The sequence below is a fragment of the Delphinus delphis genome, chromosome 5 (genome assembly GCF_949987515.2).
Source record: "Delphinus delphis chromosome 5, mDelDel1.2, whole genome shotgun sequence".
In the NCBI taxonomy this organism is placed as follows: Eukaryota; Metazoa; Chordata; class Mammalia; order Artiodactyla; family Delphinidae; genus Delphinus; species Delphinus delphis.
The window spans coordinates 56,080,369-56,097,029 of record NC_082687.1 but is presented as its reverse complement, the minus strand read 5'-3'; the positions used below and the strand labels follow the sequence as shown (position 1 = coordinate 56,097,029).

The 16,661-nt window shown below is 33.3% G+C and overlaps 1 protein-coding gene across 1 annotated transcript in view; it reads right to left on the bottom strand.

Moving 5' to 3' along the window:
* Positions 1-16,661, bottom strand: part of EPHA5 (EPH receptor A5) — a 318,271-nt gene that overhangs the window by 29,716 nt on the left and 271,894 nt on the right. The window contains exons 10-12 of the mRNA XM_060012452.1: positions 9,648-9,715; positions 6,289-6,414; positions 5,391-5,576 (exon numbers count right to left, since the gene is read on the bottom strand). Coding sequence (XP_059868435.1) covers positions 5,391-5,576; positions 6,289-6,414; positions 9,648-9,715 — 380 coding nt within the window. The remainder of the gene's footprint in view (positions 1-5,390; positions 5,577-6,288; positions 6,415-9,647; positions 9,716-16,661) is intronic.

Here is a 16,661-nt window from a genome sequence, read left to right as displayed (position 1 = left end):
AGCACATACTTAAAGTAATATTAATTATTATTAGTAGTTATAACATATTTATATGTAAGATCCTGTGAAAAGATCCTCATGCAATTTTCTTCATATGCATATTAATTATTTTTCCTAAAACACCCATAGTTTTATAGAACAAAGTTGCTTAAATTAAAATATAAATTGTATATCACTCTAACTCATTTTAACTGTTTAGATAACTGTAATTTAGTCATTGATTCATTTACTATCATTCATGTCTTTTAAAAAAGTTTTGAAATTCCCTAATGTGTCTGGCCCTGTGACAGATACTAGGGGTGCTGTAAACATATATCAATTTCAAGAAGTTCATGGTGTAGTAAGGACAGAACATGTTGAGAGATAACTATGATACAATGGACAATATGACAAAGTGCAGAGAAATGCAGCTAGAGTTTGTAAGATTGTCTCTGGCTGAGCATTCATTCAACAAATACATGAAATGCTACACATGCTGAGCACAGATCTAGGAACACACAGGTGAGCAAAATACAACAAATGTAGAACTGGGATGCTTTCCTTTATTCAGCTATTCAACATTATTGAGTGGCCTACTCTATGCCAGGCAGACACTGAGGATGGAAGGAAAAATGAAGAGAAATGACACTGATCTTATGGAGAAGGTCACATTTGAATTAAACTTGAAGGTCAAGTAGAACTGAGGAAAGTGGAGAGGACATGCTAGGGCAGAATGAAGTATCTCCAGGGGCAGAACAAGAACTAGGTAGAGTTTTCTGGAAAGGAAATAGTGTAATATGGAGATATGGCCAAATTATATCAAGTTCAGTATCAAAGTATATGTATTTTGCTTGATTTGTTTGCTCCTGGTGATGAAGCAAGAGAGGAAATTGATTTAATAAAATGTATGGAATGGACTAATATCCATTGGAAAATACCAAAATGGAAAGACTAGTCTGAAGATTGTTGGAATAGCCCTGGGTCATATATAATAAGGGCCTGTAAAATAAAATGGACTTTTACAGGATAGAATGAAATACTATATTTGAAAGATAATTACAAATTTATATAAGTCAGAATTATCTGACAATTTAAATAATCAATTGCCATTGAATGTGTTATTTCCTCAGACATGGAAAGAAAAACAGGGAGACATTTCTTTAATTTTTCTCTAATATTTTGTTTAAATTTATTAATTTTACAGGAGAACTAAGTTTATTTGTATATTATCCTAGATTAAGAAATATAAGTATGAATATTTAAATAGAAATATACATATTTCAATAGAAATATTATATAACTATAAATATTTCAATAGAAATATTTATATAACTACATTGTATAAACTATATTACATAATTATATTATATAAATATTTATATAACTATAAATATTTCAATAGAAATATTCCTTTGGTCAATTTTTATAATATTTCCATGGGTGGAAAAAATAAATCTTAAAGAACTAAGGCTGCTGCAATGGAAAAATTATAATTTTCCACTTCTAAATTTTATTCCTGAATCTATTTGAATTGTAAAACTGGCTCTATGTATGTTACATTAAAGCATCATGCATTGTGAATGAGTCAATTAAGCCAGGACCTGTGGGTTTCTTACGTCATTTGTCATAAGTCTCTCTAGAATATATATTTATTTATGATGTCTCCTGTTTAACCACAAATCACAGAAGGAATTTGAATGAGGCCCCATATTTCTGTCACGAAAGGCAGTGATAGAGGAAGGAGGAAGGTTCATGATGGCACCACCCAGAGGAGTGCTACTTCAGACTCCCCACCTCAGCTTCAATCAAAACAATCACAAGATTTAGTTGCACTTATGTCTCATTATCTGTGTGCTGCAGGTTGAGAATAACTGCTGAATAAATTAGCATCAGATCAGATAACATGAAATTAAGGACACAAATAAAGTGAATTGCAACATGGTAAATTAAAAACAAGTTGAAGACTTCCTAAGTTGAACATCAAGAGCTACATTTATTAAGGGGAAATACAGTTTCAATTCAAACAGAAAAAAAAATAAGACAAAGAAGTATTTTAAATATTTACATTTTGCTTTACCTGTATGTGTAACTTCACCGCAGCAACATCAAACAGAATATTTGATTAGAAGACTGGAAATTTAAAGTCTGTATTTTCAACCACAGCCCTGTTTTTTAGACTAGACTTTACAGAATTTAAATATGATCATTTGCTGATAATGGCATTTGCTTCTTAAAATAAAGGTCTCAAGTGCATATAAAATGGTCTATGACAAATTTAGTTGTTTTACTATGAGAAGTTTAGTTGTCTTATATTGCTCAGTCAGGACCCATTCACATAAAACAAATTCTGTAATAAATTAGAGATCTATAAAAGTAGGTGACTACTGGCTCTAATAATTTTGGGATCTTGTCTCCTAATATCTGATGATATTTGATGAATTCACCTAAACAGATTAAACTAAATACTACTATAACTACCTACAAATTTGTTCACACACACAAATATATCTTAATTTAATCTGCATAAAATTTTTATAAGGCAGGTATGATTTTTTTCTTTTTTGTGACATTGAGGCTCAGAGTGCTTAACTAAAGTGACCATAGATTGGTTTTAGGTTTAAGTGTAATGGGTTTACATAAATATTTAGGACATAATCTGTTTCTTCAAGGAGCAGACTTTTTTTTTCTTCATGGAGCAGACTTTTTTAGCTAGGGAGCTAAAAATATATGCAGAGGAGACAAAATTAAATGAAAATTTGAATAAGAGTTTTGGACAAAGGAGGGAACATTACTGACAGTTGCAAAAATCCTTATACAGGTACAGTGTTCGAAAGACGGAGCGATTATTTCAGGGCTAAGTGATGAGGAATTATTTCATGGAGGTGATAGAATTTGAATAAGATTTTGAAGGGATTGAAAAGGTAGTTAAGTTTCAGAGGAAGAGGCAATGTAGGCAGGGCAACATATCAATTAAAATGGATTAGGAATGAAATGGATATAGAGGAGTTCAGAGCACAGGAAGAGAAATAAATGGAAAAGTAATAACCATGTGTTTATTAGTTACCTACTCTGTGTCATGCCCATTTAAACTTTACCTGTATTAATTCATGTCACCTTCCCAACATCACTGAGGCATTCTTACCCCATGTCATTAGCGAGGAAACTAAGGTTCTGAATGTATAACCAACTTGTGCAAAGTCACATAGTAGTTTATGGCAGAAGCAAAATGAAAATTGGTGGCTAGAGCCATAGCCCATGTTCTTGACCATTATGCAGTACTGTTTTCCATGATCATAATAGTGATCTGGCACTCTTCTACACATTACAGCTTAACTCATTACAGGATGGATTGGCTGTCTACATATAGGCATTAGTTTTACATATACCCTGGGTAAGAGGAACTCATGGTCCTAGTTTATTTGAGGAAGTGAAACTTAGCAGTCATATTATGGATGAAAAGAAGACATGAAATATATCAAATATTTTGCATCCTATTATTACTATGACTATCATTAAGAAGTATGTTTTATATTAGATAATACCTTTCCGGCATAGGAAATAATTTTACTCAATCACTGTTATAATTCTTGTTCCCATAGTATCTAGCCCAGCACATGCTATCACTAATGTCCTTTCAAAGTCCTTCCCCTCAGATAGAGTATAGTCCCGTTCAAATTCTGATTTCATTTTATTGTACCTGTGACCATCTCCCTCACATCATATTCTCACTTAAAATATTCCTCCCCATTCATCATAGGGCATGATTTTGTAAAATATTTTAATTTATTTTATTCCTTCAAAAAAATGTATATTTTCTTTGTCTCTCACCTGCGTTGTGTCCCTGCCTCTTACCTATTTTTAGGCATGTACTCAACTGGGGGAAAGAAACACATCTAAGTTTTTTTTTTGTTTTTTGTTTTTCCTTAATAGATCTTTATTGGAGTATAATTGCTTCACAGTACTGTGTTGGTTTCTGTTGTACAACAAAGTGAATCAGCCATATACATACATATGGGCAGAGGACCTAAATAGACATTTCACCAAAGAAGACATACAGATGGCTAAGAGGTACATGAAAAGTAACACATCCAAGTTTGAAGAAGCCCACATGGCTGCAGGTAATTTTATTCCTATGCTACATTCCCCTATGGGCATTCTTACTGGAGATGTGTATCTCTTTGAGACATGGAGAAAAACAATCTCCCAGCAATACAGGCTGATTCAAAAGTTCTGCCAATCATCAACATGATAATTTTAGCTAAGGTATTTTTCTTCTGTGTTCTCATCTGTGACCTACTGTGAATGAATCATGATTTGGGAATTAACTGGTTATAAACCAGTAATTTTTTTGGTTGTTGTTTCTTTTGTTCCTCTTTATTGGGAAAAAGTTTTTATTGTTGTTGTTTTTGTTTTGTTTTCCATATTTAAAAGCTAAATGGCATAAATGGATATCCAATAAATTTAAATTACTTCATCGGTTGAGAACATTTATTGAACATACATTGCTGCTATGCATATTTGGCAATATATAACTTAAAACTTGACTAACAGCAAATGGAAGTTGAACCAGTGCTTGAAAAAAGTCTAAAGCGTGTTCCTTGCCAAATGTTTCAGACGATTTTACAAAGTGGTATGAAGTGTATGAGGTATAAAGGAAGGAAAAAGATACATAGGAATGGCAAAGAAAAAATGGATTAAAAGAAAATAAAGGCCTCAGTTATGTGTCACATAAATACTTTATTGAGTGACTGAAGAATTATTTGAAATCCTTATATTGGGAAGCTCAACACATAACCACGTTTACAAGACACTAACAAGAATCTGAGAGATGTGAAATTCCAGACATATCTGAGTAAAAACAGGATTTGCTTTAACAAAATAATTAGTCTCAAGGAACTTTCCCAGTCTTCTGAGGCAATTGCTTTCCTTAGAACTATTAAAATATCTCAATGAAAAAAATCAATAAAAGAAATACATCTGGCTATAAAAAAAAACCACTTAAAAGGTGGTGGGCATCTATGGTTACAGTAATCCTATTAAATGCTAAACTTCAATGCCTCAATCAAAACTTTGAAGTTAATATTTCATTAGGATAAAAAGTGAAAGAGCCAAGAGGAAAAAAAATTGATACTTTTACTGCTCCTTTTATCTGGATACATTTTCTCTGGTGCTGAATTCATAGTAAGTGAGTTAACACAAATATTTCAAATAATAAATAGAAATTCGGGTTCACTGAAGATCAGCTTTGACAAGAATCTACTAAAATATAGGACAAATACTATTAATATTAGGGAAATTGTTAATCACATTATGGCCAGTTTTCTCTTTAGCCTGAAATTAATAATAATCTAATAGAAGAAATTCAGATATTTATGATCACACACACATGCATAATTTGCCATTGTACTTACTTTTGGTCACAACACCTTCTAAGTGAATGATGTTAGGATGGTCAAATTGCCCCATGATACTTGCTTCACCCAGGAAATCTCTGCGTTGCTTTTCAGTATAGCCTACTTTAAGGGTTTTAATTGCCACAGGTAATTCTCTTTTTCCTGGAAGTTTCAAACGTCCGCTACAAACTTCACCAAATTCACCTTGTGATAAAGATATAGAAAACACAGAAACTCATTACAAATCCCTACTCTAACAGTAGTCTAAAGTTCTCTTAGAATAGTAAGCTTTAGATAAAACAGTTGAAAGGGAGTCAAACTTCCTTATCTATGTTAAATTAATGGTGCATTGGGAAAAATCATTTACAGGTGATCGTAAGACACATTGGGGGCTATTAGTTTCATCTCTCTCACCTACAGAAACCTTAATGGAAACATTAGAAAGAAATTAAAAGCAACTGACTGAAAATCACTTCCTTCTTCCTTGCTTTCTACTCTAGCAGTGACACTAATGAGAAAAGAAAAAAGAAAAGGGCCATAGCAGGACAAAAAGGAAACAGTCTTAAGGAAGAGATGATTCATAAGTAGAATAATTGGGTGCTTGAATTTTGTAAATACTTTTGGGTATTAAAAATTATATATATTATATATGAAATATAATAAACAGTAGATGGTGAAAAACACTATGTTTGAATATACATTTTTGCTGGTTTTTTTTTTTCATAAACCAAACATTTGTTGGTTTAAGTATGAGCTAGGCAGAAGGTAATATTAAAATATGGTCAATTATATACCACCTTGAAAGCAAGTCAATTACAAAAGATTAAAAACATTCTGAGTTAGATCAGGACATTGATATATTACATGTTATAATATAAACACAAGTTAAAAGTCCGAGTTAAACACACCGTCTTACCCGCTCCAATAACTCTTTCAATGGTGATGCATGAAGCTTCTATCTCCTTGGCGAATTCATGGACAGCTTGATTGGGATCCTCATAGGTGTGTGGATCAATATAAGTTCTTACTCCTGGCAGTTTAACTGGAAAAATAAATGGGCATTACAATCGAAGTGCTTGTGATGGATGAGTGAAATTATAAACGTTATTAATGTACAACTATGGCTTAAATCCCCAATTCCTAGAAGTGACAGAGCTGCAAGGACAGACCCTCTCCTGAATTATAGGAGTCGTTTGTACGGCTCTCATTTTTATAATTTTAGAAATCTGGATTGTTGGCATGCACAAGAGGAAGTGCATATGTGATGACGTATTTGCATAAGGACATCTTTCAACACTAATGTTCAGGAGTCAGTCTCTGAGGCAAACTAAGACACTTTTGTGTACTAAACTGGACAATGAAATACTACTGGTTTAGTTGTTGGTTTGTTTTCTTATGCTTTCCTTAAAATCTCATCATGTATGATTAGTTTAGGCTTTACAAAAATAATTTAAAATAACTTTTCTGGTGCTTTGGTCCTATAAGACTGACAAAGAAGTCAAGAAGAAAAGAGAAATTCACTCTACTGTTGCTGCAGGGCATTATGCAAGTCTCTTATGCTCTATGAGCCTCAGTTTCATCACATTTTAAAGGCTACCGATATTACCCTCACAGTATTTTTTGATGATAAATAACATTAAATAAGATAGTACTGTGAAAATGGACTCAAAAATGCTTTGCAGCATGAATTATGGCTTTCATGATTTTGACTTTCATGGTCATGGCAGACTGACAAAAACAAAAAAACCTTCTTTTTGTCATTTACTTGGCAAATCAACTCGCACTGTACTATTTATTAAAAAATGAACATATTAAAATAATAATAAAATTAGAACCCATTTAGGCAGATTTGTTTTTAAATTTTTTATTACTGGAAAATTTTAGTTACACAAAGGTAGAAAGAATGGTTTAATGCATCTCCATGTACCCAGTTTAAAACTGTTATCAATTCATTAGATAGACATTTAGTTAATGATTTTGAAGGAAGGGATTTTGTAAATTTCTTAGACTTAATTTGTCCCATCCTCTTTTTCTTTAGAAGTTTATAATCAGTATGAACAATAATATCAGAAAATCATATTTCCTATAGTAGTTCTCATTACGTTAATCACATCTGAGAAAAAAAAGGCAAAAGTCTTAGGAACACTTTTCATTCTGGGTTATTTGATAAAAGGATTATAAAATAAACATCTTGATTTTATAAAGAGCAGAAACTCAAACTATCTGCTACTCATGCTTGTGATTAATAGTTCGTCTAGCTTCAGAGTTTTAAAAAACATTTTGGCATGGGAGGTGACTGAAACCCATACCAGGACTGACTTGTAGGGTCATCAGCTCTCTGCTTTGACTGTGATATGGTTGGAATGGGGCTAAAGTCTCCATGTTTCTTGGTGTTTCTATTTTATTTATCTTCCACCCTTGTTCTGTGGGTTCTTTATCTTGAAGGACACAGATAACAGGCCACGGAGTCTAATATGTTTGCTTGAACAGCCTTTTGGCAGTTTTCAACTTAGTTTTCTGGGAAGACCAGAAAAAAGCCCACCAGTGATCCGGATTGAGGTGGGCATCCTAGCTATGAGACTGTGAATGTTTGGGTGGGTTTCTTCCCTTTGGGGTTTCTGTTTCAGTAAAACGAGGCTTTTTGGTATAGTGATATAGTGGAGAAAATACAGCCTTTAGAGTAGAAGAGACCAGTAAAAAAGACCAGTGTTTGAATTTCCTCTCCATGGTTTTTATATTTCTCACCTGTAAAATGGGTTGTTTCAAGAAAAAAATTATTTTAAAGCACTGAGGGCAGTGGCTGGCACTTAGCCAAGTGCTCAATATATTGTGGCTACTCTTATGATCAAAATGAGGAAGCTGCAAGCAGAAAAATAGGCAAGGGAAATGGATAGGTAATTCACTCACTAAGAAATATAACTGGCCAGGAAGTGTATACTCAACCTCACTTGTACCACTGTTTTTGCTCATCAAATTGACAAACATAAAAATATACATAGTATCCATTGGTGAAAGTTTAAGCAAATGGGCATTCTCCTATACTGTTCATAAAGCCTCTTCTGAGGTAGTTTTGATAATATCTATCAAATTTTAAATGCATTGCTCTTTTTTTAAAAAAATTAATTTTATTTATTTTTGGCTGTGTTGGGTCTTCGTTGCTGAGCAGGCTTTCTCTAGTTGCGGCGAGTGAGGGCTACTCTTCGTTGCTGTGCGCAGGCTTCTCACTACGGTGGCCTCTCCTGCTGCGGAGCACGGGCTCCAGGCGCACGGGCCTCAGTAATTGTGGCACGTGGGCTCGGTAGTTGTGGCTCGTTGGCTCCAGAGCGCAGGTTCAGTAGTTGTGGCACACAGGCCCAGTTGCTCCGCGGCATGTGGGATCCTCCCGGACCAGGGCCCGAACCTGCGTCCCCTGCATTGGCAGGCGGATTCTCAACCACTGAACCACCAGGGAAGCCCCTGCATTGCTTTTTAACTCAGCAATTTTGTTTCTAGGTATCTGTTATATATAAATATACACATGAGTATACAAACATTTATTGAACTATTGTTTTTAATAGAGAGAACTGGAACAATATATTATAGAACATTGTAGTATGATCCTATTTATGTTAAGAAAGATAACTGAGTGTGTGTATTTTATAAATGTATAAAAAGAGGTCTGGGAGGATATACTTCATAAGATTACTTTTAGGGAACGGAGTAAGATTAAGGGATAAAGAGAAATTTTTACTTTATATTCTTTATTCTTCCCATTTAGGCAGATTTTTAAAGCTCATTATTAAAACTTGATTTTCTGCATTTCTTAAAAGTGTAGTCTTTTTCAAGTCATTTGAACCAAGGTTGCTGCTACAGGATGTCCTCAGGGAAATTCCTACCAAAATGTTAGAAAAAGAAGAAGAAATTTATTCATTTAATCTGGTGGTGTTATTTAATGACATATTTCTACTGACTGTTGCTAGGAATTAGAACTGGCCTGGAAATTTGGTTTGAAATATAATAGCTTTTTATATTAAGCAAAAAGTTTTTATTTTAATGATTGTAATGAAAGTATGCTTTAAAGAATTGAAAAAGCCATCCAGCTGTTGCCTAGGGTCAGCAGGCAACACCACAAGCCCATACACTTTAGAGGAATGTAACAAAACACTTACACTTTACACTTTTTATCTCAATATTTTTGGTCAGTTATTACAAATCTCTAGCCTGAAAAGAAGCCAAAATAACAATAAAGTGTCCCCTACTTTGTTTTATCTTGATTTTTTTTTACAGTTTGCTTACTGTGCCCATTATGAAAATGCATCTTTTCCTCTTCTGGATCTTGTTTTGCTTTGCTGTAACCACACCGCCTGGAACAGAGTAAGCTATGATTAGTCACATCTCCAAGTGGTGAATCACATCCAGCCCAGAAGCAAGCAACACAGTTGAAATGATTGCAACCTTAAGTGATTTTCACACCAGCAATATGAAATAACACCAATACTCTTTTGTATGAATCGTATTTCCCCAGCTAGTATCCCTCACTCTTGCCCAGATTTCACTGAGAAGTCTGAAGCTCTCCAAACCTATTTTTAAACATGACTTCACCATATACCATACACCAGACATTTCTCTGTTCCCTTTTTCTTTTACTGTTTTTTTTTGCCACCTCAGAGGCCCCTGCCTTTTCTCAGGATGAACTGTCCCAAATATGTCTCTGATTCAAAAGTCTCCTCCTTTCAGCACCTTACTTCATTATTCTGTTTTATTTATTTCTCTTGTTTTGGAGTCTTTAGTGTCTCCACTGGTCTCCTGTCAATCTATCCATTTCCATCAATTTAATGAATACATCTATCCCTCTGGTTTTATTCTTTTGAGAGTTATACTGTTATTCCCTGTGGATTAATTTTCTAGGAATATTCCACTGGCATTCAAACTCAATAGATCTGAAAAAGAAAAGAGTATCTTTTTCTTGACTTTCAATCTTGATCTGCTGCCTTCTTTTCCTCTTAATAACATTTTCATGGCTTTGGTACCTTAAGGTCAAAGCCCTGTTCTCGTGTACCTCACAACAAATTAGTTGCCAAATCCCAAGCATTATATAACATAAAAGTCTTATGATCCACCTCTTCCATTTCACTAGCTCTACCTCTTCTTCAATTAAGGTCTTGCTGTTTTTCATTTGGGTTACTATCAGTGCCTCTGAACTGATGCCCCTGCATTCTATAACTGCTTTCCTAAACTATACTAGACATGGCTGTAGCCAAATTGCCATAAGTAGGGTACTTTTCTATTGTGTTAGCTCTCTTCTGCAAAGTCTTCAATAAAATAATAAGGTAAAGATTCCTAAACGTAGCCCCAATGCACATTTCCCACATCATCTCTGAGACATTTCTCCGTGCTTCCGTATGTTGCTATATACTGGTTCCTGCACTTAGGATGCTCTTCTTAACAATTTCCAATTATCAAAGTCCAGTTCAAGTGTTGCCTTCTTCACATTTTTTCCCCCTAATACCCTGGATTAATGCAATCTTGCCCCCTCTGAACTCAGTAGCTTTCTGTATCCCTCTCATGGTGTGACTGCCATTCTACAATGCAACATAGTCATTTGAGAATGTTTTTTGGCTCTCTTGCTATTGTTGTTAGTTTCTTAAATGGCAGCAACTCCCATTCATCTATAAATTTCTGAAGTGACCTGGCCACCTGGCTCAGAGTTGGCCCCAAAAATATTCGTCACATTGATGAATGAATAAATGAATGAGTGGATGATATTCTGGTTGAGTCTACATAAGGACAAGTGTTTGGAGAGAGAATACGCTGATGAATACTAAGGTATGTGAATAATCATATAACATTAAAACAGCTGACCAAAATAAAAATATTTAAATTACTTTTAGTGAAACTCTAAGGAAGTGAATTTATTATTCACAAGCTCTTATAACAAAATTGAGTTTATTAAAAACAAAATTTCATTTACTTCTGCATAAAGAAAATACAGCCAAAGTGTCAGATGGACAAAATATTTTCATTACACAGTTGACTGAAAACTACTATATGATGTAAATGAAGTGGCCAATTGACATGCACTGAGGACTGTTCCTTGGTTTTATATTCTAAAATGTTTCTTAAATATGTGTATATTTTGATATAAAAATGAAACCTATTTTATTCTCTATCTTTCTTAGTGTATAATTACATATATTATACAACATAGATAACAAAACCTTTCCTTGTGCCATTTTTGAACAAAATGCAATTATCTTAATTTTATTGTGTTAAAGAACTGGCAGTTTATTAGTAAAGTAGAGCTAGGAAAATTTAAGTAAACTTGAAGTAATATACTTAATACATATAGTGTTCTTGGGTGAGGAAAATTACACAATGAGGAACTGGTGGCTTTTCAAATTTTATTCATAACATGTAGATGCATTTGTCACTTAAGAGCCCTTAAGACATCTTGAATCACCTCACCACAGTGAAATGGAGAGAAAAAAATGAACACATGATATCATCCTGAAATAATAGTTGGTCTATTCAAGCTGACATTTAAGATATTTTAATACATTGTTCATATTTTTTAAATATTACATTATTCTTTCAATCTTTAATGTATGTGCCTCTAGAGAGAAGTTATTGATACTGTTTATTTTTTTTACCAATGTTCTAAATACAATTGTGTGAAATCATCCTGAGATTTATGTTATTTAAATAATACTGACAAAAAACTTTGTTAGAGGAATTCTAAAGATACCTCAAAAGTATACAAGTTCTTGCAGTTTACATTAGAAAACAAACATCCATTCCAACTTTAACTCTCCTACCTTCAAAAAAAAAAATCAAGCTTTGAAACTTATATCCTCAAGTAGTCTTTATCATTAAATAAGCTTCATGGGTATTTAAATTGCATGCAAATGCCTCATATGAAAATGGAAATAAAACTTTGGATCTCATCTAAAAAATGATTTGGGAATACCATGGTGAGGAGTTGTTAACATTTTAATACCTAGGGTGAGAGTCAAGAGGGCAATAAGAAGGAGTTATTTTTGACTACAGGCATCTCAAGACTTCTATAACATAATACGGCTGCATGTCACATTAACATAAAAAATTAAGTTCTGGAACACCCCAAAGCAACATTAAAACAAACCTCAACAAGATACAGCAAGTAGAAGTGCAGCTGGCAGAGACTGGCACTCAAGCAGTGGTTCAGCCTTTCTAACAAAGCATCGCAGGGAGCCTGTTCATTCAGTATCATCTTCTGTACCTTGTCCAGATGCAACATTTTAACTCAGCATACACTAGAGTCAATAAATATGCCATTCTGTACATCAATTACAACTCCTATCTTCTAGAACCGATTTCTTTTTCAAACGGAAAAGAAACAGTTTCTTCATTTTGCTTCAGTCACAATTTTAATGAACTTTGATATCATTTTACTAAAAACAACTGTAGTGCAAGTAGAGGAATCATCTTCTAGCCATTTATACTTATTTTCTTCTAGAAAACAATGTTATTTTATTTTTTAGTAGTAGAGGTGGGCATGAGAAATCATATTAAGTGTAAGCATAATTCATAGAGTGATGCTTCCTATATAAGTGACTCCATGGGTAATTTAGAAATCAATCTATTTTCCCCCATTTCTATCCTAAGGATTTAAATAACACAGCCTTGATAATATTAATGCAGATCTTAAAAACTTGGCCCAAGCCACAACATCTAAATTTGAATATTTGAAATTTCTGTAAGACATGAAATAGTAAACAATAATCTTTATGAATGGATGGATGTGCCAATGAGTAATGTAGTTCTTGGATGTAAATTAAAGATTTGATAATAAATTAGTGGTATGAATGTCAAGCCCTCCAGAGTACCAAGTGAAGCACAGAATCAGAACTTTACTAAATGACACCATTATGGACAATGAGAAAAGAAGAGTGAATGAAAGAGCAAAAGGAGATTGTAGATCCTTACTCCACAATAACCTCCACAAAATCTGATTTTTCCATTGCTTTAGCCTATGGAAATAAACACTTCTTTCCCCTTAATTCTAAATAAGGTGGGGAGGGGGGAATGGTGAAAGAAGGAATGTTTTTGCATTTTGATGTCTTTGAAAGAGTGAGCATATGCAGTGCCTGGCTCAGAAATGGACAAGCCTATAACTGTTCCTCTATTATCCAGATGGATTAAGAGATGCTTCACCATACTTTAAAGCAAAAATATTCAAAAGGCAACGCTGGAGCAAACATTAGAGTCAATATGTGTTGCTTATGGAAAAGAAAAATTCCTTGTATTGTAGCCTCTTTTAAAAACACATTTCTCCATATATGCACACTCTTTTGTTCTGACATAACGACCTCAACCACTGCATAATGTTGTGTTTAAGAATTTTATGCTGGAATCTTGAAAAAAATAAGTTACAGTTTTTTTGGGAAATAGTTTGACCTTTTCACTTCAAGAGCCTCTACAACTGTAGTTTGAATAAAACCTCAGTTAACTCAGCCCCCATAAAATAAAGAAGCATATGAAGATTAGCCTATTAAAGTATCTAATAAATACTGAAAATAGATTGTTTTATTTTACAGGACCACATTCTTCAATAAGAATGTGAGTGCAAATGCAGAAAAATGGGACATTGTATATATAGGCTGTCTTGCTAGCATTTGTATACTAGGGTACTGGATTTTGAGTTCCTTACAGAGAGATGTAAGTTACACAAAAAATGCAACTGATTTATTATTATTTACTGAAAATTCTCAGACATACTTCTCAAAGAAAATGTACATGTTTTTGAAAACATGCCTTCCTTGGATAGGGGAATGGAGTGATGATTATACCACACAAAATGAGGGCACAGCTCGCTGTGTTCCCATCTCACATTCTTCCAAGGATACTAACCACCCTATGATTAATGGCAATGTGAGAAGCTAGCTTATTTCTTATTTTATGCCTTATATATCATTTTTAATTTCTATATTATAAAAGACAAAGAAAAAAACCCTTAGAAATAATACTTCCAAAATAATGTAGTACATATGAATTTGTAAAGTTTTTCATTAATAACCTCTTCAAATCCTTTTAGAATTAGCAATAAGAGAAAGACTTGAATAATTTGGAATACTTCAGAAAACTCAAAGATGAATTATAGACTCTTCATTATTGAGTTAAAATTTAATTACCTTAGAATTTTGATAAAAAAACACATTTCATAAAGTATGACATGTAAGTATTGTGTCTCCCTGTTTTCAACAAATTTTGTTCTAATGTGAGAGTAGGTAATTTCCTACTAATTTTTAAAATAGTTCATGGATGTGACCATTGGATTTCTCAATTAGAGTAGTCCCACTTAATATCGCCTATGGTCTGAGGTTCCACAGGTATTACAAAAAAGGATTTGGGAGCAGTTCATAGCAAGCCCTCAGTTGGAATTTAATATATTATCTCTCTATATTGTGGGCAAGCCTCATATCTGCCTGCCAACAGCACTTTAAATGGCGGTCTAGAATTACAAGGATGATTTTATTCTCTATGTCTTTTTCTTAACTCTATAGAATGGAATATCACTTCCACATACCTCCCCGACAGAAATCTGTTGAAGCTGAGTGAAATAATCTGTTAAGTATGTAAAAATAAAACTTTGCTTACTTCAAATTTCAAGAAACTTTCAGTTAATGAATTAACTTTCAGTTAGTTCATTGAAAAATTAAGGTAATAATTAATGTTTCAATGTAATCCACAATCATTTTGTTCAGAGAAATATGTTTTGTTTTTGTTTTATTCTCTGAATTATGAGAGAAGTTAGAGTTTTTCCCTTGTGCTTCCGATTTTAAATAGTATTTAAAATAAATAATAATAATTTCTAAAAAAATGAGGTTGATTTTCTAAAAATCACAGAGTAGGTAAATGAACAAAATAAGAATTTAATATCTCTATTTTCAGAATAGTGAACTCCACTTTACTTGCCACATGAATCCCTCAGAAGAAGTAGTAAGGGATATAAAAGCACTGGAAAGCTTGACAACTGATGAAGGAAGGAATAATCTGACATATGTTTGAATTTAAGAAATGCAAGGAAAAGCTACTTTGGGACTATGGGAAATTTCAGAAGAACTTATAATAAACATTATGTTATAAATATATATTGGTTCCTGTAAGCACAAACAAAAATGAATATCAAGGGGTAAATAGTAACGTCATTTTAGAAATTGCACGAATTTATATCTTATTTACATTGAAGACAATCAATTCAACACTGGATGCTTGTAAAAATGGACGGGGTGAGGGTGGGAGGAATGAAAAAATGACTAGAGTCTCAAGCCAGCTGTGATGGTATGAAGTCAAAGACCACAGATAAAAAAAATACCCCTGCTAAAAATGTAGGCCGTCTTGGGGATAGGGTGCCTAAAATCTAGGCATCTGGGTTTCATTAAGACATATTACAGAAATATCTTCCATCACTGGGTAGATTTCCATCAAAGCAGGAAGAATATTTTTAAAATTAACATTATGCATATGTGTAAAGATTTCGCAACAAAGTAGGCAACTAGAGTGATGAAAAATAATTTGAGATCAAAGATAACAACATGTAATTACCAATTTCATCTTATAAATAGCACACCAGGCATTTGAAAAATAATGGAGTATGGTTTCCTGGCGGGAACTTTGAGAGTAAAACTCAGAACTCCATAGCCCTGCAGAAGATTTAATGTAGTTGAATTGCAGAACAAAGGATCTAGATCAATGGTTTTGAAATTATATTTTTCGGACCCTGAGATTTCCACAGGTATATTAAGGTACTTCTAAAAGCCAGTATATTTACAATGGGCAATTTTAATGTATATGTGTTGCATTATATTAAGGTCAAAACCAATCACACATATTCATGAGTGGTCTTTCAAGAAATGAAAAACTATGATATTCCAAAATCTCAAAATGTCTATCTAACCTCTGCTCTGTAATTTTAAATATGTCTGTTCACAAATGATCAGAGAATGTTCCTTAGAAATTATTTATGTGGTAATTGACAAATGCTGATATGATTATACATACAAAATTAGGTGACAAGATTTTAGGTCAAGATTTCTTAGTATTTTACTGATTATAGTAGGAAAATTCTCAGCCCTTAATTTCCACTACCTAAGTTTTTTTTTTTTCCTCCCCAATGCTTTAATCTAAGCAAATAGTATCTTTAACTGAAACCTCATATTGACTAGAAATTGTAAAATGGAAGTTGAGAAAGCAGAGCAATAAAAACATATTTAGCTTCCATTCTTCCCAACTAATAATTTTGAACAACTTTCTTGCTGTCTAATTTATGTA